Raw genomic sequence first — 23,082 nt, 5'->3', positions numbered from 1 at the left:
CCTCCCTTCCATTCTCTCTAAAAACAAATAAATAAATGGAAAATATATCCTCAGGTGAGGTTTAAAAAAAAAAAAAAAATTGAGCTCAGAATCATCTGCTCCAGGAAACCAGTAGATGTCACCGTTTGCTCAAGCCAGATGCTTAGAAGTCATTCTTCTCTGTCACTGAACAATCACTAAGAAGTTTGTTCTAGCTATTAAATATTCCTTTTGCATTACCTTTTCTTTCCATTGCCTCACTGCAGTCTAAGCCACAATCCTTTCTCACTGGGACATGCCTGGTCCTACACTTGCTCGTCTCCAGCTTTTCACATGGCTGCCAGAGTGATCTTTCCAGAACACAGTCCAGCCATACCACTCCCCTTTAAAAAAATATTCTAGTGTTTTCTGTTGTCCTTAGGAGGCAGTCCAAATTCCTTAACTTCTTTCCACTGGCTTTTCCTGACCCTTTCAAAAAGGATAATTCATTCCCCTAGCACACCATATTTCCCTGAATGCTAATATTGATCATGCTTTGTTATAATTGTTTGTTCCTTGTTGACATCTTGGATATTAAGGCCTTGTCTGTGTTGCTTATGCCCCTAGCATAGTGCCTGATACATGGAAGAATAATGAATGGATATGTGAGTTCATTATTTTAATTTTTAAAAATAGTAATCTGCTATCCTATAAAATGGATAGAAGACCTCCAGTGTCACTCATTGGTACGTGTGGTTGGTCATACAGTATTTTTTCTTTTAGCAGATCTGTGTACACAGGTGAGGGTCCAGGGTCTGTCATTTCACCTGGAGCAGTCCAGAGCCACGGAGATCAACTTCCCAAGGCCTGGAGGGCAAGACAGGAAAAAAAAACAACCCAGGGCACTGGAACGTCACGCTTCCTTTTCCTTCTAGTGCTACAATAGGGATCTTCATGCATGTATCATTTTCTTTCCTCCGAATCATGTTGCTAGAAATGAGAATTGTTGGATAAAAAAGGGTGAACACTTTTCAGGCTCTCGAATGCTGCCAGGTTGTTTTCCAAAGGCATCATACCAACAAATACCTTTGAGCCATGGACAAGGGTGCCTGTGTAATCACACTCTTAGCACCCCTGGGAAATGTCAATGAAAAAAAAATTTTTTTTCTAGATTAATAAAGGCAGGGAAACGGTGTTCCTGTTATTATACTTAAAATTTGTTTTTTTTCACGCCCCTCCTGCAGGAGCATCCTGCCCCTGGAAGGCTTGGTGGGGGCAGTGGGGCTGTCCACCTCTGTGACCTCTGGGCACAGCATCTGCCTTGTGCTGGGTGGGGAGGGGCCTCGCTGGAGGGGAAACATAACCACGCCATTGTTAGGGGATGAGGTCGCAGGGATAATGCTGTGAGAAGGATGAAAAGAACGATTCTCCATTCTCCATTGTTGTGACTCCCAAGGATGAGCCAACAGCCCCAGCCTGGGAAGGGATGGGTCTTGGCTGCACCCAGATGCTGCTTTTTCCAGCGCTGCCTGCCATTATTTCTGGCGAGAAGAGGTGGGGGGAGCCTCGCAGCTGAAACAGATTAACTTTTATGCCAGTTTCCTCCCTTTGAGGGATTGCCCTGGACCTGGGGACAGTCTGAATTAGTCAGAAATTGTCTAGCGGTCCCAGCGTGTAAGAGCCAGCCTCTAGAGTGAGCGCACCATTCCTGCTTTATCTACAGAGCTACACGAGGCAAACAGAACCTCCTTTCCTCTCCTTCCCCACGGCCACTGCCTTCTTCAGGCCTCATCCTGTTTTGTCTGGGCCCCGGCAATAGCTTCCTGTCCCCCTTCATCTGGCCTCTCCTGCACGGTTGCCAAAGTGATGTTTCTGCCGCCATGCACGTTGGATCCTCCCTCTCTCCTGTGTCAGCTGTCACAGATAAAACCCAAGCTCCTTCCTCCAGCTCTTTGGGCATTCAGCACTGAATTCTGGAACTGCTTTCCCAGACAGGCCACGGCCTCTCCTCTGACCGGGGCCTGACCAGGTGTTCATCCCCCACAGGGTGCTCAGCACCTGTCAATCCTTCTGCCTCTCTTCTTCCTGATTGACTCCAAATCCCTCACATCCCCCCTCAAAAAAGCAGGACCCCCTCAATTATCACCTCTTTGGCAGATTTTTTTCCTGGATTGCCCCGAGCAGTTAATCACTCTCCTGTAATGGTTATCTACACACAAGTTGTGATTTCTTTTTATTTCCCTCAAATCAGGAATGATCACCTTCCCCTTGTATATTTATATTTGTGAACCCCCAGCCCCTGCCACAATTTTTACACATAATAAATGCTCAGAAATGTTTGCTTTCTGCTAGCCCATTTAACCTTAAATGTGGTCTTGTTTTTAGAGCTGAAAGGGAATGGAATATAGTTTAATCCTTTTTAAAAATGGTTAACAAAATCCAAGTCCAGTGAGGGAAGGAATTCACCTTGGGATGCACAGCTGGGGCTGAACTCCTTAGGTAACTTGAAAAGAACCTTGAAAGAAAGGATTGTAGGGGTGAAGGAAAAGAACTAGGTTCATTGCCACAATTTTTTCTTGCTAGATGCTTTATATATTTTACCTTATTTTTACTTTGGGGAACATTTCTTTTTTTAAATTGTAGTAAAATACACATAACAAAGTTTACCATCTTGACCATTTTTTTAAAAAAAATGTTTTTATTTAAGAGAGGAAGGGAAAGGAAGAGAGTCACATATATGGGTGCTCGGTAACTATGCTGAAAAAAATGACTAAACATTTCCCTTCGCCTATAATGATGAACACCTAGTCATTATTATCATATTCAGATTAATATATATTTATAATGATTATGAAAGCACAATCATTCAGCATATGCAATAAAGTCTTACTTGTAGGGATTGAAAAGGGACATGTGACATGGTCTCTGCCCACCAGGAGAGCTGGGAGAAGACAGGATACTTTTACATGTACTTTACACATTATTCTGTAATACATGTAGTGTAACATTCATGAATGGCAGGGAGGACTAGTTTTAACTCCACTTTTAGGATTCTAGAACCCTCTAAGTTGGGGGATTTGACTCAGGTCTCACATAGGTAGAAGATGGAGGTAACTGACTTCCGGCAAGAAGCTCAGCCACTTTAAGCAACTCAGTCTGTTCATATACAAAGTTAAGATAATAGTACCTACTTCCTAGGTCTTTGGTCAGCAAACTGCAGCTCAAGAGCCACAAGCAGCTCTTTAGTCCCTTGAGTGTGGCTCTTCCACAAAATACCACGGCCTTGGCGAGTCTATTTTGAAGAAGTGGCATTAGAAGAAGTTTAAGTTTAAAAAGAAATTTGGCTCTCAAAAGAAATTTCAGTCATTGTACTGTTGATATTTGGCTCTGATGACTAATGAGTTTGCCGACCACTGTCCTAGGTCATTGTGAGTCTTGAAAAGCAGACGGTATAACTGAGTAAATAATTCAGCACAGTCCTGGCACGCTGGACTATTACTTGTCTCTACATCTGGAGTTTTGTCCTTGTAACTCTGCAGATCATTTTGGAGAAGAGGCTTGCAAGTCCCAGTGGCTTTTCCTCGGTGGTTGGGAGTATTAATAGCCACTTCTGCTTTACATATATAAGTCCTATGTAAAGCACCACATGTGATTCCTGACTGACTCAGGCCCTCCACAAACACTTCCTGTACTTCCGCTTCTGGCTTTGTGCTTTCACGTGGGACTTGATGCTTCTAAGTCCAGAGGCCAAGGCATAAATCTCGTTAGGGATAAAGCACAGGATGCTCGCCTGTTTTCTGGGCCGTGAGTTCTTTTCAATTACCCTCTCTGCAGTCTTCCCTGTGTTCTCTTCACACTGTACGTGGTAGGTGGATTTCAGTTGGCCAGATCACTGAGGCACAGTAGAAACTAATCTGTACTGATGTCTTAGTTTGCTGAGGCCCCAGGGCTCTTGTGTGATAAACAGCGCTGTGTAAATTAAAATGCAACTAAGGGTCTCTTCGTTTTTTTTCTTGAATTAAGTTTATTATGTGTGGTAATTTGCACCTCGGGGCTTTTGTTGTTATTTGTCGCGGTGGCTGTGGCAGTAATGAGCCTGCTCCCAGCATCCTTGGCACGGTGCCCTGCAGACCATCTATTTGCATTTGGCAGGAGTCCACGGTGTGCCCTGAACAAATGAATCAGCCCCTTTGGGTGGTGGGGAGCCTGAATCATAGGGAGGCCGTGAGCCACGTGCGGGATCCACAATGATCCCGGGGTAGGGGAATACCAGAGAGTTCTTGTTCTGTTCCTAAGGGGATTACCCATTAGCCGGTGAGTCTCAGGTGCCCTAACTCACCCGTAGAAGCAACAAAGCCAGGGAAGGGAAGTACAGGAAGCATCCACTGAGCCTGAGTCAGACAGGAATCACATGAGGTGCTCTAATAGGACTCACATGTAAAGCGGGAGTGTAGAGCTATTAATATTCCCAGCCATCTAGGACTCTGATCCAGAGTCCTTGACTATCTGCTTCATGGTAACACTTCATTTGCAGCTGCATTGATCCAAACCATTTGAAGAACTAAGAAAGAAATTTGTATTTGTGGATAAAGCTCGTCCTGAAGCCAAAACACTCAAGCTTGTACTCCTCTGAGCCTCACACGCCAGCTTTATGAGGGAGAGCAGGTGGTACTCTCGTCATGAGTCTTAGCCAGGTCATGAAATCCTGCTTATTTTTCAAAGTACCATGCATCTTTTCTGACTCTGCCCTCAGGAAGCTTACAACCTATGGGTTATCTGAAGTAGCATAGATAACATTCATGATGAAAATTGGAGCAATAAACCAAGACTACTTACGAATGAAATCTCTATTTATACTCCTTTCAGAGAAAGTTCTAATTTGACTCTACATTGATAGTTTTAGAAAGCACATAGATTTGGATTTGGTTGGAATCCATTTATTCAGATTAAAAGATCATGTTACATTCTTGTTTATGAAAAGTTCGTTCCAGTTTGAAGTATAGTGAAGTGGAAGATTCTAACAAAATAAAATACCACATATCTAAGTATAGTAGATGGGTACAGGGGCTTTCACAGAAGGCTATGCATTCTAGATGTTAAACTGTTGAACTTGATTGTTGTTGTTTTTTCAGTGATGCAATGTAATATTTTTTGCTCAGAGAAGAGTTAAGGTCAGAAATGGTTGCTTTAATCGTGGAGCTTTATTTAGAAAGTCGCCGTGTTGAACCTGGGAGATACTTGACTTCTCCTCAAGGAAGGCATAGTTCCTCAACTACACCTTTTTTTTCTGAAGTCTTGAAAGAAATGGAGACCTTGGGGAAGTATCTAGGGCCCCAGAGGGCCCTGTGTCACAGAGTCAGAGTGACTCAAGATAGAAAAATCATCTAAATACTGAGTTTCAACCTCTATTTATTCAGATGCTCTGTTCATGCAGACACAGGTAGGCAGGGTGCCTAGAAATAAAAGAATTAGGTGGCTTTTACTTCTAAGATGAAAAGGTCCTGGTGCTTTGGTTCCCTGAAGTGGTCAGTACCTACCTCCACACGCAGAGACAATGCTGATCCAGCTACTGGGCTGACACTAGATTATAAAGCTACAAAGAAGGCTGCCAGGCATCCAGAGCCCCAGAGGGCTACCTCCCCTTCTCTGTGGAATGTGTTTTCCAGACTAGACTTTCAGGATTCACTCATATCTTCACCCCTGACCTCCAGCCTGGTATCAGTCTTACATCCTAAAGTTAATGCAAGTTGCTATAGACTTACTGCTAGGAAATTTTTGCAGTTTAAGAGATGGGATACACTGTATACATATATCAAATCACCACCATATTCACTTTAAACGTTTTACACTTTTATATGACCTGTGTACCTCAATAGGGCTGAAAAAAAATGTTTTCCAAAATAAAAAATAAAAATTTAGGCTTAGTTTAGAGTAGAAGCTTTGGGTCCTGTCTTCTTTTAAAACACTAGTATAACACATAGCATGCTAAAAAGACTTGGGGTCTTGTTCTAACTCTGTATGCAACTTCCATGTGTGAATTTAGTAGGTCATTACTGTTTGCTGCATGAATGTTCCTTGATCTACAAAATGATGATAATCCCTTTTTTGCCCTTCTCATAAAACAATTTCAAAAATACAAAAAAAAAAAAAATCTCTATTCTGTGAGCCTATCAGTCCTGGGTCCTTAGCCAGCATTCAGTTCAGCTATTGCTTAGTGAAGGGGAGGATTGGCCCAGCCCTGTCTTTCCAGAGTGTTCTCCAAATGCATTTGAGTAGTATCTAGAAGGGTTAGCGGTGTTTGACAGGGGATATCTCAAAGGCAGATAATTCCAGGGGTTCTTGAGTGAAAGCACTTTATACTGCCTAAAATCTAGCATATTTATGGAAGTAAGAATAAGACTGGAGAGAAGGAAGATTGTAGAAGAAGACAATTACAGGAAACAATTTGGGGCAAAATGAAGGAAAGTCCTTGAATGCAATCCTAATTAGTTTGGACTTGGTAATCTAGGCTAGTGCCTCCCAAATGTTGTCATATCATATCACTTTTTTTTTAAGTTTTTTAAATATCAGGCTATAAGTAGCTTATGATCCTAGATGACTGGCCCAAGAACTCAAATTTTCCTTCAGGCTGAAATAATCAAAAACTTTCAATAAGTAGGCAGATGTCCACTGTTTGAAAAGTGCTACTAGGCAATGATGATTTTTCAAGCTTCAGGGAAATTCTGTCTTCTTCCATCTCTCCAGAGGCCCAGATTGTAATGTGACTGCAACTCTGGTTCCTGAATTAGAAACAGAGCTTACCGAAAATAGATCAGCCCATCACTACAGATCCTACAGACATTGGAAGATAATAGAGTAGTAGTTACCAGGGACTGGAAAGAAGGAGGAGTGGATAGTGACTGATAATGGGTACAGGATTTCTTTTTGAGGTGATGAAAATGTTCAGGAATTAGATATTGGTGATGGTTTTACAACCTTGTGAATATTCTAAAAACTATTAAAAGGTGGATATTATGATGTAATTTATATCTCAATTTTATTAAAAGAGTAATAGGAGATCAGCATTACCTGAATAAATTTGATAACTTATATGCACTGGACAAATCCTGTGAAAGACATATTATGAAATCTGACACAGAAGGAAGTAAAAATCCAAATAGTCCTGTATTTAGTCTGTAAACTAAATTCTCATTTAAAAACCCCCACAAAGAAAACTTCAGGCCAGAAGGCTTCTCTGGTGAACACTAGCAAACATTTAGAGAAGAAATTATACTATGTCATTTGTCTCCAAATTGATTTATAGATTCAATGCAATCCCAGTCAAAATCCCAGCACTTTCTTTTTGGTAGAAATTGACAAGCCAATTCTAAAATTTTAATGAAAATGCAAAAGAACTAGAATAGCTAAAACAATTTTGAAAAAAAAAAAAGTTGAAGGACTCACAATATCTGATTTTAAGATTTATTGTAAAACTACAATAATGAAGACAATATGATATTGGTCTACATATATATAAGGAGATCAATTGAACATAACAGAAAGTCCAGAAATAGACCTACATATATTTGATCATTGATTTTCAATAAACACCCAAGGTGATTTGAAAAGGGAAGAATAGCTGGGACTGGTTTGGCTCAGTCGCAGGGGTCCTCAAACTTTTTAAAGTGGGGGCCAGATCACGGTCCCTCAGAGAGCTGGAGGGCCGGACTATATGAACTACTAATTCCTACTGTAACACCTCGGCTGCGCTCACTGCCCAAAAACCTGGCGGGCCGGATCAGACTCCTCTGCGGGCTGCATGTGGCCCGCGGGCCGTAGTTTGAAGATGCCTGGAGAGCGTCGGACTGAGGGGTCCCGGGTTCGATTCCGGTCAAGGGCATGTGCCTTGGTTGCGGGCACATCCCCATAGGGGGTGTGCAAGAGGCAGCTGGTTGATGTTTCTCTCTCATCGACGTTTCTAACTCTCTGTCCCTCTCAATTCCTCTCTGTGTAAAATCAATAAAATATATTTTAAAAAAAAGAAAAGGGAAGAATATTTCTTTTCAACAAACATTGCTGGAACAGCCGTATATGGAAAACATGGACCATGATCCTTACCTCACACTCTGCACCAAAATGGATCACAGATCTAAACATAAAAACTCCGCTTGTAAAACTTATAGAAGAAAACAAAACAGAAAATTGTTTTGACATTAGAATAGACAGAAATTTCTTAGAAAAGAAATATAAGACGCACAAAAAGCCTGGGCTATTTTTTAAAATTATAAATTAGACTTCATCAAATTTAAAGACATTTGGTCTTTAAAAGACATCCTTGTAAAAATGAAAGAACATGCCACAGACTGGGAGAAAACATTCTCGATACTTAAATCTGACAAAGGACTTGTATCCAGAATATATGTAAAGAACTCTTACTACTCAATAATGAAAAAGACAAAAGCAAAACAAAACACCCTAAGTCAAAAATGGTCAAAAGAGTTGAATAAACACATCACAAAAGGAAAAAAAAAAAAAAATGACCAGTAAGCACATGGAAAGTTGCTCAACATTGTTAGTCATCAGGGAAATGCAATTTTAAAATACAGTGAGATACTGTTAAATACACAAGGTCTGGGTGGTTCTGACTAAATACTATTCTTGCTGAACGTTTAAATGTAGCACAGTATTCCTCCCAGGCAAAATGTAAAAAAAAAAAAAAATGGATAAGTGGAGTCAACTGCAAAGAAGAAATTAATATCATTAGCCAAATAATGTATACAGGGTGTCCCCTAAAAAAATGTATAAGCACTTCAAAAGCTGATAGTTCAATTTTGAAAGTGAAGTGTATTTTAATAAACACTGCCTTTATGACTCAGCGTGTGGATACGGTTAGAGGGACACCCTATGTAAGTAATGGCTAAGCCCCCCTGCCAGGAGACAGCTGTGGAGGGGAGTCCTGCTTCCTTTACTTGATCTTGATGCAGGTAAACAACACTACTTCATGACAAACACATCTTGTTCTTTTTTTCATTGATTCCAGAGAGAGCAAGGGAGATGGAGAGGAAGGGAGATAAAAATCAATGTGGGAAACATCGATCAGTTTCCTTTGCTATGCGCCCCAACCAGGTATGGAACCCGCCACCTGGGTATGTGCCCTGACTGGGAACTAAATCCATGACCCTTTGGTGCGCAGGACAGGGCTCCAACCAACTACCCATAGCAACCAGGACAAAACACATCTTGTTCTTGAATGGAACTCCTCAAGCACGAAGCCTTTGTGTTGGGTAACGATACCACTACACGTCCATCAGATTGGCTGTGATGGCTAAATGTTTTTGGACACTGTCCTTCTTGTGCATTGCTGCAGGGGAAGCAAACATGGCCAACCACTTTGACAATGTTTTATAAAATTAAGCATACATTTACCATGTGACCATTCCACTTCTAAGATATATACCTAGGACAAATGAAAACATTTTCACAAAAAGACAGGTACAGAATATTCATGGCTGCTTTGTTCATAATAGCTCCAAACTGGAAACATCCTATTTGTCCATCTCTAAGTGACCAGGTAACCAAGTTATGTGCTGCATAATGTTAGCAGTCAGTTTATGTGTGCCATGAAGTGAGAAAGGTTGACCATCCCTGTGTTAGAGGAAACAGCTTCACTATAGTCATGGGCATTATTTCTGTAGCCTTCCCCCAACCTTGCCCTGGTTTTTCTCCGGTAACCTTTGCTTAATTCAGTGTTTTAAGTACAACTGAGTTCAGATCATTCCAGGATATGAAAGAGAGGTTGCTCAATGGAATGACCTTTGTTTCATGCCAAGGGTTGGCAACAGCTGATTTTTGTTTTATTTCTGTCAATGGGAGACGTAATTCCACTAATTGATTCCCTGAGTCCTCTGCAGAAAGATTGGCCTGCTCTTTGGGGATCCATCTCATAGAACACAGTCATTGTCATCAGGGGGTCTCCCAGAGATGACCCTCTCCTCCTCACACATGTCACATTTATTTTGCCTCTTTGTTTTTGACACAGTCAAGGCAAAGAATGGGTAGAGGGCACCGTGATAAGCTTGTCAGAGAAATGTGGCTGTGGTTCCCTTCCCACCGTAAGTCGTAACATAGCCCGCCTGCTTGCTTGAGCGGGAAACCTTGGGGGTCTTTCTTCTTCCTTCCCCCATATTCCCCCTGTTCAGTCCATCACCAAGGTCCGTGATCACTGTTTTAAGCCAACAAGGGGGGAACCTGGCTTCCAGGTCAGCTTGTTTTAGGACTCATATTTCATCTTGTTTAATTCTGCCCTCTCTGGATTGGCTGTTCCAGACTCCAAAGGGTGGGCTCTGCAAGTTCTGGCTCCCATCACCACAGTCTCCTATCCAGTGAGAGAAAGGGTCCACTTTGAGTTGAATCTTTAAGGACCGCACTGGCAACCAGTCACTGGATGAACTGCATTAATTGGCTTAATCTAGGCTCCTATGACCCCCCTTCCCCAAAGCCTAAAGTTGATTCAGTGTCTCATAAAAGGTGTCTGTGTACCATCTCACTCAGGATGGAGATGGGGCCGAATCCTGGACGTGTTACGTTAGCAGGTCATCTGTGAGGTCTTGTTCGTTTTTACCAAAAAAAAGAGCAAATAGATATTCTTTTCTCTTGTTCCTTTGGAATACCTTTCATTGACTTACATAGTATATAACGTGGTGCCAAGCACTGTGCTAAATGCTGGAAATAAAAAAGCCTCTGACCAGAATGTAGCAATCTTTGTGGTAAAATAAAGTTCATTCTGTGCCCTAGGAACAAATGTGGTTCTCCAGAATCACAGAGAAACTTTATTACTCAGATGAGCTAATATAATAGTTTTTCTTCCCTCTCTTAGGGGGATTTGGATTTGAGAAGTGGAAATAATTTTGGACTAGGAACTGAGGCCTAGATTCTAATCCCTCTATTGCCATCACCAACTAATGGTGAACTTGACCTTTTATAAACTCTGTGAGCAGTGTTTCTCCAAGTGTAGTCAATAGTTAATCTGCATTAGCTTCTCCTCAGGCTCTCTCTGAACCCTAGCCCTGACCCACTGGACCGGAAGTTCTGGGGCCATGATCTCTGCAAATTGTGTAACCTCGATGAACTTCATTTTCCCCATCTGTAAAAAGGGGATCATGTTTGCCTTGCAGCATTGGTTTGAGGATTAAATGTGTTAGTGGATAGGAAGCACATGACACGTGGCCTAATTAAATATGTTAGTGGATGGGAGCTCAGCACATGCCATTTTCTTGGCTCCCTCCAAGTATAAAGTCCCTGGGGTCCAGAATAGCTGAAGGATTCCCAGAGGAAGGACAGCAAGGGAGATTCTATTTCATACTTGGTTATTCGGTAAAACTGTACTTCTGTTCCACTAATCTGATTAAATGAAGTATTAGGGCCGAAACCAGTTTGGCTCAGTGGATAGAGCATCAGCCTGCGGACTGAAAGGTCCTGGGTTCGATTTCGGTCAAGGGCATGTATCTGGGTTGCGGGCACATCCCCAGTAGGGGGTGTACAAGAGGCAGCTGATCAATGATTCTCTCTCATCGATGTTTCTAACTCTCTATCCTTCTCTCTTCCTCTCTGTGAAAAATCAATAAAATATATATTTTTTTAAAAAGTTCCGATTTAAAAAAAAAATTAAGTATTATGGTATCCTATTTTCTTAGTTAAAAACACATAAGGTTGTCACAGTTGGGAGAGACCGTAGCCCCTTGTCTATCTACAGATGCACTGCTTGAGCCCCCTCTTCCATCTGATCCCCACCCCGAGGCTAGGCCAGGGGTCAGCCAGCAAATCACTCACTCGGGAAGTGTTCCTCCAGAAATGTGTGCCTGTTACCTGACCCTCTGGACTTTCTGATTGGTTGCTCTTAACTGTAATGGGACAGAAGACTGGCCTAGAGCACTTCATGCTGCGTGTATAGGGGTAAAGTTGTGTACATCGTGTATAGGGGTAAAGTTGTGCCGTCTTCACTCACAAGTCAGATCAAATTCTGTGTCTTTGTGATTGCTTGAGCTGGAACTCAAACCTCACCACCACTGGGGAGTTTCACAAAGCAAAAGATGTATAATTGAGTATGTGTGTTTTATTGGTGAATTCTTTTTCTATAAAGCAAACAGCTTTTGAAGATGCAGGTGTTTTGTTTTTAATATCTCTGACTAATCAGTTCAGTTTATTGGTATCACCAAGGGAGGTCCCTTAGAGTCTGATTAACTAACTACAATCCTCACTTGACAGAATCCTCCTGGGTTTGTTGGCAGTTTTTAGCTTTACCCTCACCAGAAAGAGGGAAGTTAAAAGGACACGCCCATTTTTAGGAGTTACACAAAACCCTCTTCCAAGAAATGTCTTGACCCTTCCACCACTTTAGCCACAAGGCATGTGAGATTTGGTATCTGAAAAGATTATTTGAGGCTCTGAGAACCCTTAGTCATCAAAGTTCTGTTATCTTTGGTCTAATACATAAGGCAGGGCGGAAGATTCTGGAGTTTTAGAATTGTTTTCAACGGTCAAGGCTGAAGCTAGAAGAGTTTCTAGTTAATACTTAGTTATTCAGTAAAACACATCCCCTATCCCAATAATCTGAGATAACAGATTAGATGAAGTATTACCATATCCGATTTTCTTGGTTAAAAATATATAAGGCTATCAGGATTGGGAGAGAACATAGCCCCTTGTCCTGATCCACTGTTGGAGTCCCCCCACCAGGGGCCACCTCTTTCTCTGAATAGTTTTGCATTGGAACACAGCCACTCTTGTTTGCTTTCAAATTGTCTGTGGCTTCTCTATGCCACTGTAGAACAGGCCAGTTGTGGCATCTGACACTATATTTCCTCTTTGACCTTTACCAATAAATTTTGCTAACCCCTGGCCTAGGCTGTCTATCTCCTCTTCAGTATCTCCAGTGATGAGCAGTTCCTCCATTTCCAAGGCACCAACTTTAGACTGCTCTTTTGGAAACATTTTCTTACACTGAGTCAAAACCTGCTTGCCTGTAGCATGCCCCTGCGGGCACCAGTTCCACATCAGTATGTGGAGTCATTCAAGAGAAAGACCATCGCTCTCCCTTGTGTTGGCCCCTTAAACTTCAGAACACTACAACGTGACCCCAGGCAGAAGCTCACTGAATCCTGGTTCCAAGAGCTTCATCACGCCCAGGATTGAGCACCACACTCCTGTGTGATCGGCCCTCCCGTGTAAAGTCAAATTGGGGGGCACCTGCATTTTCTAGCTGCCAAGAGCTGTAGGAAGAAGCCATGGCCTCACTCTACATGTTGGAGACCTTGTAATCTAATCCAGATAACAGAATCAAGTTTGTGTGGGACATCACTCTCTGTTCAGCAGCTAGGAATAATGCAACTTCCGGGCCCCATGTACCCAGGGAACGTGTCTGTGGTCTGGGTGCTTGTGAAATGGTTTGTTTTTTACTAGATTTGGGTACAAAAAGGAAAATAGTCACTTCTGTTTCATCATAGAAGGTGGAGGCATCCTCTCTCCACTTTGAGAGGAGGACCCCCACGCCATCATGTACTCACTTCTTTAAGCCCCATTGTTGAGTAAAGCGACTCAAATTGTCTCTCCCTATCTCCTGGCCATCTTCTCTCACTGTTGGGTAGACTATTGCAACAGCTTCTTACAAAGTTTCTTCCTGCCTCTGATTTTTCCCTTCCCTGGTTGGTCTTCCTCATTCTGTCAGTTAAGAGCACAGCTACCGTTACCATTTCTCTGCTGATCTGTCCTCTTCAGCGGCTCCCCGCTGACAATAGCGGAAAGATGGAAGTTCTTAGGATGGCATCCACGGCTTCCCAGGAACACCAGACTCTTCTTTTCCACATTTGAAAGAGACTGTTCCACATTCTCTGAACTCGTTTTTTAAATTAATTTTATTGGAGTGACATAGATAAACAAAATTTTATAGGTTTCAAGTGTACAATCCTATAATATATCTCTGTGTATTGCATTGTGTGTTCACCACCCAAAGTCAAGTCTCCTTCTGTTACCCTGTTCGTGGCCCCTGTTACTTCTTCTGCCTCCCTCCCCACCCCCTTTCCCTCTGTTAACTGCCATACTGTTGTCTATGCCTGTGAGGTTTTTGAATGGGTCTCATGTTTTTTCCATACCCAGGCCTTGATCATACTGTATGCTATAAACAAAAGGTTCTTTTCTCCTTCTTTCCCAAAACCATATAGCAAACCCTACCTTCTTTATTATTCATATTAATTCCTATTCCTCTTTCTCTCTCTCCCTCTCCCCTCACCACTACCCACTGATTCCCCCCGTCAGTGGTCTGATAGCATATTGTGTCTCTTTTTATGGTATTTCTGAAAAGCTGCCTTTTGTTTTAGGGATATGAGCAACATTATTAATAAGTTACTTGAAAGGAGTGTTTGGGTCTTGCCTCTTATCTTTATAAGCATTTAGCAGAATTTGAGTTTGTTTTCCTGGGTACTATAGAAGGAGCTCATTGATTGGGCACCGGCAGGGAAGAAGCAGGAAGAGCTGAAGGGGAGTAGATGATTTTGTTCTGGGAGCCTGAAATAATAGTGATGCCTTGGACCAAAGAGGCAGAACTCAGAGGCGTGCTGATAGGTGGTTCGGGGCAAGAAAAGGGACACACTAAACCCTCCGCAGTGATGATACAGTAGAAAGAACACCGGATTGGAAATCTGAGCATCTTTTATAACAGTGATGCTTCTGCTAGTTACATGACCTCAGAATGTCCTCAGGCAGCTTTAGATTCAATAGCTTTGTCCTTGGCATCTGCCCCTCAAAGTTTGGTCCTGGACTCTTCAACATTTATTAGTTTCACCTAATTCTCCAAGCAATATTATTAGTTTTGCATTCCCCCCCCTTTTGTATACATTTTATATATTAGAGAAGTTAAGAAATGCGTCCAAGTTTATAGAAATATCATTCAGTCTTTTCACTCTAGTGTTAAGCTTTTCTCACCACACTCTGCATCATCTACCTTATTCTGCTCTCTCCTTAATTCTCTGCACTTGTTCCTCCAGGTCTGAATTTTTGTTGATCTGAGTTAATAGTGTTTCTTCTGCTAGGATGGGTTGTACCAGGAATTAGGCAAAAACTGGTACCCTTTTTCCTTCTTCATATTTGTCTATTAAAATGGCTTGATATCATTTATTATTAAAACTAGAAAAAATAGTTTCAAGATGAGATATTTAAGAGTAAGTATACTAGTATTTTAATGCGATCTGGCTATGTTACTTAGTTCAATAAATAAAAGTACTTACAACACAGAAGGAAGGCCACGTGTAAGGTTCTGGGGAAGAGGAAGAGCTATATTCTGAGAGCACTAGATGGTGGAACACTGGGTGAAAGTTAATAAAAAATTATGACATCTGCTGAAACTGGTTTGGCTCAGTGGATAGAGCATCGGCCTGCGGACTGAAGGGTCCCGGGTTCTATTCTGGTCAAGGGCCATGTACCTTGGTTGCGGGCACATCCCCAGTAGGGGGTGTGCAAGAGGCAGCTTATCGATGATTCTCTCTCATCGATGTTTCTAACTCTCTATCCCTCTCTCTTCTTCTCTGTAAAAAATCAATAAAATATATATTTTTTTAAATTATGACATTGTTCCCAAAAAAGGGACCTGGCCCTTGGCGGGTCTGCCTAGGCCTAACTGTTGCATGTAAGGTTCTTGACTTCATGCAGGAAAATTTTCACAACATGAATCCATAGGAGTGAGTATGAGGAAATGTTTAAGACTGGGGACAGTGAAACAAGAAAGGGTTTAGCATAGAAGAACCAGCAGTAGCTCTTAGGCTCGGGTTACCCCAGCTCTCTGGAAAGACAGAGAAAAGGGAGGCCTTGGGGACAGGATTAGCCTGTGATGAGCTGCCACTGCCCATTGCTCCCCTGGATGCAAGTCTCTGTGGGGCCCTTTAGAGTTTAGGAGAAGCATGCCTGTGAGTGAAAAAGTAGGGAAAGAAGACATAGATGGTTGTCCAACAAAGTGAATGTACTTAATGGCCCAGGGCTGCTCCCCAGAGGGGCACAGAGCACTGGGTCCTTTGTCTTGTATTCCTCTTGCCTGCAGGAGTCTTAGGGAAGGTCTCGAGGGAGGGTTTCAGTAGAATATTCAGTTTCCTAGGTGTGCTCCTTCAGGGTGGTGGTCTCCGCTGATTGGTCAGCACCAGGGCAGGGGGTCATTAGTCATTGCAGCTGGTCCTGGTATCACCCACCTTTTGCTGCTTTTCTGCATCTACAGCCGAAATACAGCTGAGGCCTAGACATTGTCTCTAGGGAGGTGAACTTCTGTATCTATTGTACTATAAACTGCTCTGCCAGTTTGTTCAGCTGCCTCAGTTTCCCTATTCTACTTGTCCTAGCTCACTGGCCTGTCTCAATATGGCAGGATAGCATTCAAGTATAAGAAAAACTTTAGAGAATTTAGAAAGGAAGGAAGATCGGGAGGGAAATTGAGAGTGGAGGCGGAAAAGCCCAGGCATGTTTTAGAAATAGTGAAAATATTCTACTTGGTTTAAATAGCAGCAACTTGGTTTGAATATATACCATATATGTGTGAGTAGAGATGAGATGGAAGGGTGGGTTTGAACTAGATTGTGAAAGCCTTAAAACTGAGCCATAGAACCCAAGAGCCCATCAGCAGATAAGAGGGATAATCAAAATGGAATGGAATTTGACTCACACTACCACAGGGAGTAACATTGTAGACATCATGCTAATGAAATAAGCCAGTCACAAAAGAACAAATACTGTATTATTTCACCTCTATGAGCAGTCAAGATCAGACAGACAGGAAGTAGAACGGTGGGTTTCAGGGGTGGTCAAGTGGGAAGGGGGGGAGTTAGTGTTTAATGGATACAGAATTTCAGTTGGAAAAGAACCGTGTTGATCGCTGTACAATGCTATGAATGTGAATGTACTTAATACCACAGAACTACACACTTAAAAGGGTAAATTTTGTTATCTCTGTTTTAGCCCATTGGAAATAATTTTTAATTTAAAAAAAAAAAAAAAAACAACAACTAAACCACAGAATTTGGAGTTTGCTTTGTGGATGATGGGGAGCCATTACATTTTTGAATAGTTGGGGGGAGTAACAGGACCAGAGCTTTCTTGTTCTGATTAAACTGGAAGCATTTAGATGTATTAAATTAGGGAAACTGGTTAGGAAGCCATGATAGTAGTCCAGACTATAAGTAGCAAGCACTTGAAATAGAGAGTGTAGACAGACAGGCATGATATGGGCTATTATGACCAGTGTGGTGATGAACGTACGTGGACAGGTATCTTGGTGAATGTTTATACACAGTCATTTGGGGTATGTGCCCAGGAGTAGAATTGTAGGGGGCTGGTATGAATGTTCAGCTTTGGTAGATACTACGTTAGTTTTTCAAAATGATTATACCAACTTACCCATCTACTAACGGAGTATGAGTTTTTCAGTTTCTCCACCTCTTTCCCAGTACTTATTATTGTCAGTCTTTTTCATTGTAACCATTCTGTGGTGGTGTGGTAGTGTTAATTTGTACTTCCCTAATGGCTAATGGAGATAAGATATTTTATATGCTTATTGCTACTTGCGCGTCTTCTTTTGTGTGGTGCCTAATGAAATCTTTTGCTGCTTTTTCTGTTGAGTGCCTTTTCCTTGCCAATTTGTAGGAGTTTGTTTTGTTTTTTTGTTTTTAAATATGTTATGAATATGAGTCCTCCAAGTCCTTCATCAGTTATGTGCATTGCAAGTATCTCTCCTCACTGTCTTGGCTTGGTTTTTCCTGCTCTTAATGGTGACTTTTGGTAACCAGAGGTTACATTTAATGGAATATGATTGGTTACTTGTTCTCTTGTATTAGTGCCTTTTATGTATTCCGGAAATCTTTGCCTACCCCAAAGTCATGAAGATATGTTTTCTTTATTTTCCTCTAAAATCAATTTAAAAAAACATTTGGGAGGTTAAACAATTTTAGAGATCACAGCCCCAAAACCTGAGTATGTGCCCTACCTGGAATCGAGCCCCCTTTTTAACCACTGACAACCAGCTGTCCATCCCTAAATTTTGACAAGGATGTTATATAAGTGGAATTGAACCCTTCGGGATTGACTTTGTTCACTCAGTATAATTCTCTGGAGATTCATTCAGAATTTTGCCTGTGTCCGTTTTTTTTGTTTGTTGTTTGTTTTTGAGATTTTTTATCATGAATGGGTGTTGAATTCTGGCAAATGTTTTTCGTCATTGATTGATATAACCATACGGTTTTTCTCCTTTAACCTTATTAATATGATGGATTATACTGATTGATTTTTGAATGCTGAATTCGTTTTATATCCTTGGAATAAACCCCATTTGGTCATGGTATATAGTTATTTTTATATCATATTTAATTCTAAGTGGCACATTTGGAGAATAATATATAATAAGAATTCCTGTAAGACCTGCAATTCATGTTATATCCTCAGCATCTGGAAAAATGCCTATTGCATTGTAAGCACTAAATAAATATTTGTTGGATGGCTAGCAGGAAAGGAGGGAGGGAGGGAGGGAAGGATGGAGAAAAGAAGGGAGGAAGGAAGAGAGAAAGGAAGAAAGGAAACATACATAAATGAGGCCAGAGAGATCAGAAAGGTTCAGGAATAGGAAATGTTGTTCATGGTCTATTTGCAAAGAAACAACAAATACAAAAATACCTGTAATAGGTTGTAAAAAACGACATGCCATGAGAAGTACATGAAAAGTGTTATTGCCCTGGCCGTGTGGCTCAGTTGGTTGGAGCATCATCCCATACACCAAAAGGTTGTGGGTTCAATTCCCGGTCAGGGAACATACCTAGGTTGTAGGTTAGATTTGCTGGTTGGGTGCATACAGGAGGCAACTGATTGATGTTTCTCACATCAGTGTTTCTCCTCTCTCCCCACCCCCCTTCCTCTCTCTAAAAAATCAATGAAAATATATCCTCGGGTGAGGATTTTTTTTTTATTTTTATTAAAGTGTTATTAAGGTTCAGAGGAAGTAAAGCTTCATTTCACCTCAGGGGATCAGAGAAGTTGTCAGTGGAGCTAGAGGTTTTGAAGTTGCTTTGTTCTGAATTGTTTGGTTTAAAACAAACAAACAAACAAAAAAAAACAGCATGGACTTGAAGAGGTGTTGTGGCAGAGAGGGATGGGGGGGTGGGACTGGACCAGCCTTGCCTGCTCTGTCATACATTTATCAACATTTCATAGGCAGCCATTTGTCAGCCTGCACTGCTTCCTTGGGAGCTGAACCGACAAGCTTCGATGCTATCTAGAGCAAACACCTTTTTCTTGTTGACGAGGGAGCTGTGTGTGGTTATGCTGACACCTGCACTCCAGAGATTCGGAAACAGCTCTTTCTGCAGAGACTACCCCTGAAAGGCACACATCAACCAAACACAAGCTGAACTATTAACAATATCTTTTTAAATGCTCCTGACCCACACGTATATATGTGTATGTGTGGCCTGCAGCATGTGTACACACAGCACACATGGAGTTCTGTAAGCAGTGGCCTGGGCAAGACTTCAGATAATTGTATATAAATAGTATTTATGTTTATTTTCTTACCTCTGCTCTGTCTAAGGCTTATTAGGCATCAGTTCAGTTCCCATGACTTACTACTGCAGTGAGAAATTCATGGAATAACGTCATTAATCCATTCATTCATTAAATACATATTTATCGATAACCAGTTATGTGCCAGGCACTATTCTAAACCCTGAGGATGTGGCATGGGATTAAAACAGAACCAACCCTTGCCCTAATGGGGTTTACATTCTGGGAGACACTCAACATAAATATGGTATTCGAGGTGGTATAAGTGCTAGGAGACCAGTACAACAGAGTAAAGAGAATGTGAGGGTTGGGTGGTTAGAAATGGCCTCTTCGATAATGTGACATTTGAATAGAGCAGTGTTTTTCAACCTTTTTTGGGCAAAGGCACACTTGTTTCATGAAAAAAATCACGAGGCACACCACCATTAGAAAATGTTAAAAAATTTAACTCTGTGCCTATATTGACTATATATAAAGTAATTCTCTTGAATAGGAATCAAATAAACACAAAGAAAGTATTTTATAATTACTTTATTATGAAATATTAAGTAAACAAAATAGTGAAAAATTATAAAATTCTTGTCTTGTCTGCACCTACAGCACACCAGGCAACATCTCGCGGCACACTAGTGTGCCGCAGAACAGCAGTTGAAAAACGCTGGAATAGAGACTTGAAAGAAAGAATAAGCAATGGGAATATCTGAGGGAGGATTGTTACAGGCAATGGGAGCAAGCAGAGCAAAGACCCTGAGGTTGGAGGGGCCACATACTCCATTCTCTGCCCATTCTGGCCAGAGCAGAATGGGCAGAGAATGGCAGGAGATGAGGTGAGAAACGTGGGAGGAGGGCCCCCTTGGCCACGGTGAGGTGGCTCTTACTCTGAGTGAGATGAAAGCGCATTGGAGGTTCTGCGCACAAAATGAGATGTTCTAGTTTGTAAGAACTGGGGATATAGCAGTGAAGGAGACGGGCGGGAAAATCCTAAAATTATGCGCTTCAGAGAAGTTTTATAAGGGTTTCTCTGTGATTCTTTCAAGGCATTGTGATGTGGTGAAAAACACAATGTACAATGAACGAAAGTTAGGAAACTTGCTTTCTGCTCTTTGCGTGGTGTGGCATTGTTGCTTCGGCTCGCCGTGTCTTAGTGGGGGTCCCCATCCATAAACTGAGATGTTATGGTTTCCCAGGCTCCACCCTGTGAGTTAAAAGTACTGTGAGTGTGAGTCTGTATTCTCGCCTAATGGAATAATTGCTGTAAAGTGTTTTCATCCACATCTAACTTCCTGATCTAAAAAGTGGGAATGCCACACAATTCACTGCATGGTGATAAAACTGTTTACAAAGTGAAATGCATTCCAAGATCACCCCCCACTTCTGGGGCAAAAAGGAAGAGAGACAGAGCCCACGTTCAGCCTGCAGATGCACCCGTGCCCACTGTTAACCTCGCAATAACATGGGGGCCCGTGGAAAGCTTTGAGACAGCCGATGACCTTTCCCCCCTCGTCTCACTCCTTCCCCTTCAGGCCTGGAAGAAACGCTGGTTTATCCTGCGGAGCGGCCGGATGAGCGGCGACCCCGACGTGCTGGAATACTACAAGAATGACCACTCCAAGAAGCCCCTGCGGATCATCAACCTCAACTTCTGCGAGCAGGTGGACGCGGGCCTGACCTTCAACAAGAAGGAGCTGCAGGACAGCTTCGTGTTCGACATCAAGACCAGCGAGCGCACCTTTTACCTGGTGGCCGAAACCGAGGAGGACATGAATAAGTGGGTCCAGAGCATCTGTCAGATCTGCGGCTTCAGCCAGGCGGAGGAGAGCGCAGGTAGGAGAGCACAGACCTTCTCCAAAGGGCAAGGTGCGCCCTGGGGGAGGGTTGGGCGGTGGGGGCTGTGACGGGGACTTCAGACTCCTAGAATAAGGAGAGCAGGCTGTCGGCTAAAAGCTCCTCTTCAACAGAGGAGTGATAGGCAGAGGGTAAGAGTGTGAAGGGGTTGCCAAACATTAGAAGGACCCCTGGCCCTGATGACCCTCCAGTGGGAAACTGAGATCTGTTGGGGTTGTGATGAAGCTTAAGGTGCTTTGTGCTAAAGGTAACATCTTCAGGTACTTCAGCGCCACCCCATTTCTCAGCCCTGTGCCTTTCTCCCCTCCCCTCACTCTCTAGTACTCTGTGCCCTGTTACTTACGCCATCTCATAGGGCAGCTCTCACCTTGATCCATTTTTTTTAAAATATATTTTTTATTGATTTTTCACAGAGAGGAAGAGAGAAGGATAGAGAGTTAGAAACATCAATGAGAGAGAATCATTGATCAGCTGGCTCCTGCACACCCCCTACTGGGGATGTGCCCGCAACCACGGCACATGCCCCTGACTGGAATCGAACCCGGGACCTTTCAGTCCGCAGGCCGACGCTCTATCCACTGAGCCAAACCGGTCCCGGCAGCCTTGATCCATTTTCTGGTCCACCTGTCTGTCTAGCCCAGTGGTCGGCAAACTCATTAATCAACAGAGCCAAATATCAACAGTGTAACGACTGAAATTTCTTTTGAGAGCCAAATTTTTTAAACTTACACTTCTAACACCACTTCTTCAAAATAGACTCACCCAGGCCGTGGCATTTTGTGGAAGAGCTACACTCAAGGGGCCAAAGAGCTGCGTGTGGCTCTCGAGCCGCAGTTTGCAGGCCATGGGTCTAACCCATCTATTTCACACCATCCACATAGTTACACTTGCCAATTTTTTTTTTTTTTTTGGCAGGGGGAGCAGAGAAGAAGGGGGCTGGGGATTTTTATCGATGTATAATCCAGTGTTCATTTCTATGCATTTGGGAGGGGACAGGTGAGAAGGGGAATGCTTATTTACATTTGTGTATTGTTAACCTTCACAAGGAATAGCTCAGCTTTTCTAGATGAGTTTTAAATTGCAGTTCTCTTTGACATCTATTTGGACTCATCCCCAGCTATAGGATGATTGAGCTGGGGATGAGTGTTTTGTTTGTTTGTTTGTTTGGCAGGTAGAGAGCCTAAATCAGTAGTTCTTAAACCTGGTTGCACATCAATTAAAGAAAAGCACATTGCCCAACTGGTGTGGTTCAGTGGTTGAGCACTGACCTATGAACCAGGAGGCATGGTTCCATTCCCAGTCAGGGCACGATCCCAGGGAGTTGGTGGGGCGGGGGAGGAAAGATGGGCAAGCAAGAGGCAGCCAGTCAATCATTCTCTCTCATCATTAATGTTTCTATCTCTCTCTCTTTCTCTCTCCCCTTCTCCCTTATTCTCTGAAATCAATAAAAAATATATTTATAGAGAAGCATATAAAAGTCATTAATGCTGAGAACCCATGGCAAATCAGCTAAGAATCTCTGAGGCATTCCTGTCTTTTTAAAAACTTTATTCCAAGTAGCAATGGTTTTGAATAAAGGCCACACAGCTAGAAATGGCTGAGCCAAGATTCTAACCTAACCCAGGTCTGACTTTCTGTTATAACACTAGGAGCCTGATGCATGAAATCGTGCAAGAATAGACCTTCCTTCCCCTGGCTGCCGGCACCAGCTTCCCTTGCAGC

General features: G+C 42.4%; 1 protein-coding gene across 2 annotated transcripts in view; it reads left to right on the top strand.

Annotated features, from left to right (window-relative positions):
• GAB2 (GRB2 associated binding protein 2) overlaps positions 1-23,082 on the top strand; it is a 140,712-nt gene that overhangs the window by 79,098 nt on the left and 38,532 nt on the right. For both annotated transcript variants that reach the window (XM_036428305.2, XM_036428306.2), the window contains exon 2: positions 21,039-21,339. In XM_036428305.2, the coding sequence (XP_036284198.1) occupies positions 21,039-21,339 (301 nt within the window). The remainder of the gene's footprint in view (positions 1-21,038; positions 21,340-23,082) is intronic.

Source organism: Pipistrellus kuhlii, unplaced genomic scaffold (assembly GCF_014108245.1).
Source record: "Pipistrellus kuhlii isolate mPipKuh1 unplaced genomic scaffold, mPipKuh1.p scaffold_m20_p_9, whole genome shotgun sequence".
NCBI lineage: Eukaryota > Metazoa > Chordata > Mammalia > Chiroptera > Vespertilionidae > Pipistrellus > Pipistrellus kuhlii.
Note: the sequence above shows the minus strand (reverse complement) of the source record. Positions and strands in the feature narration are given on the sequence as shown.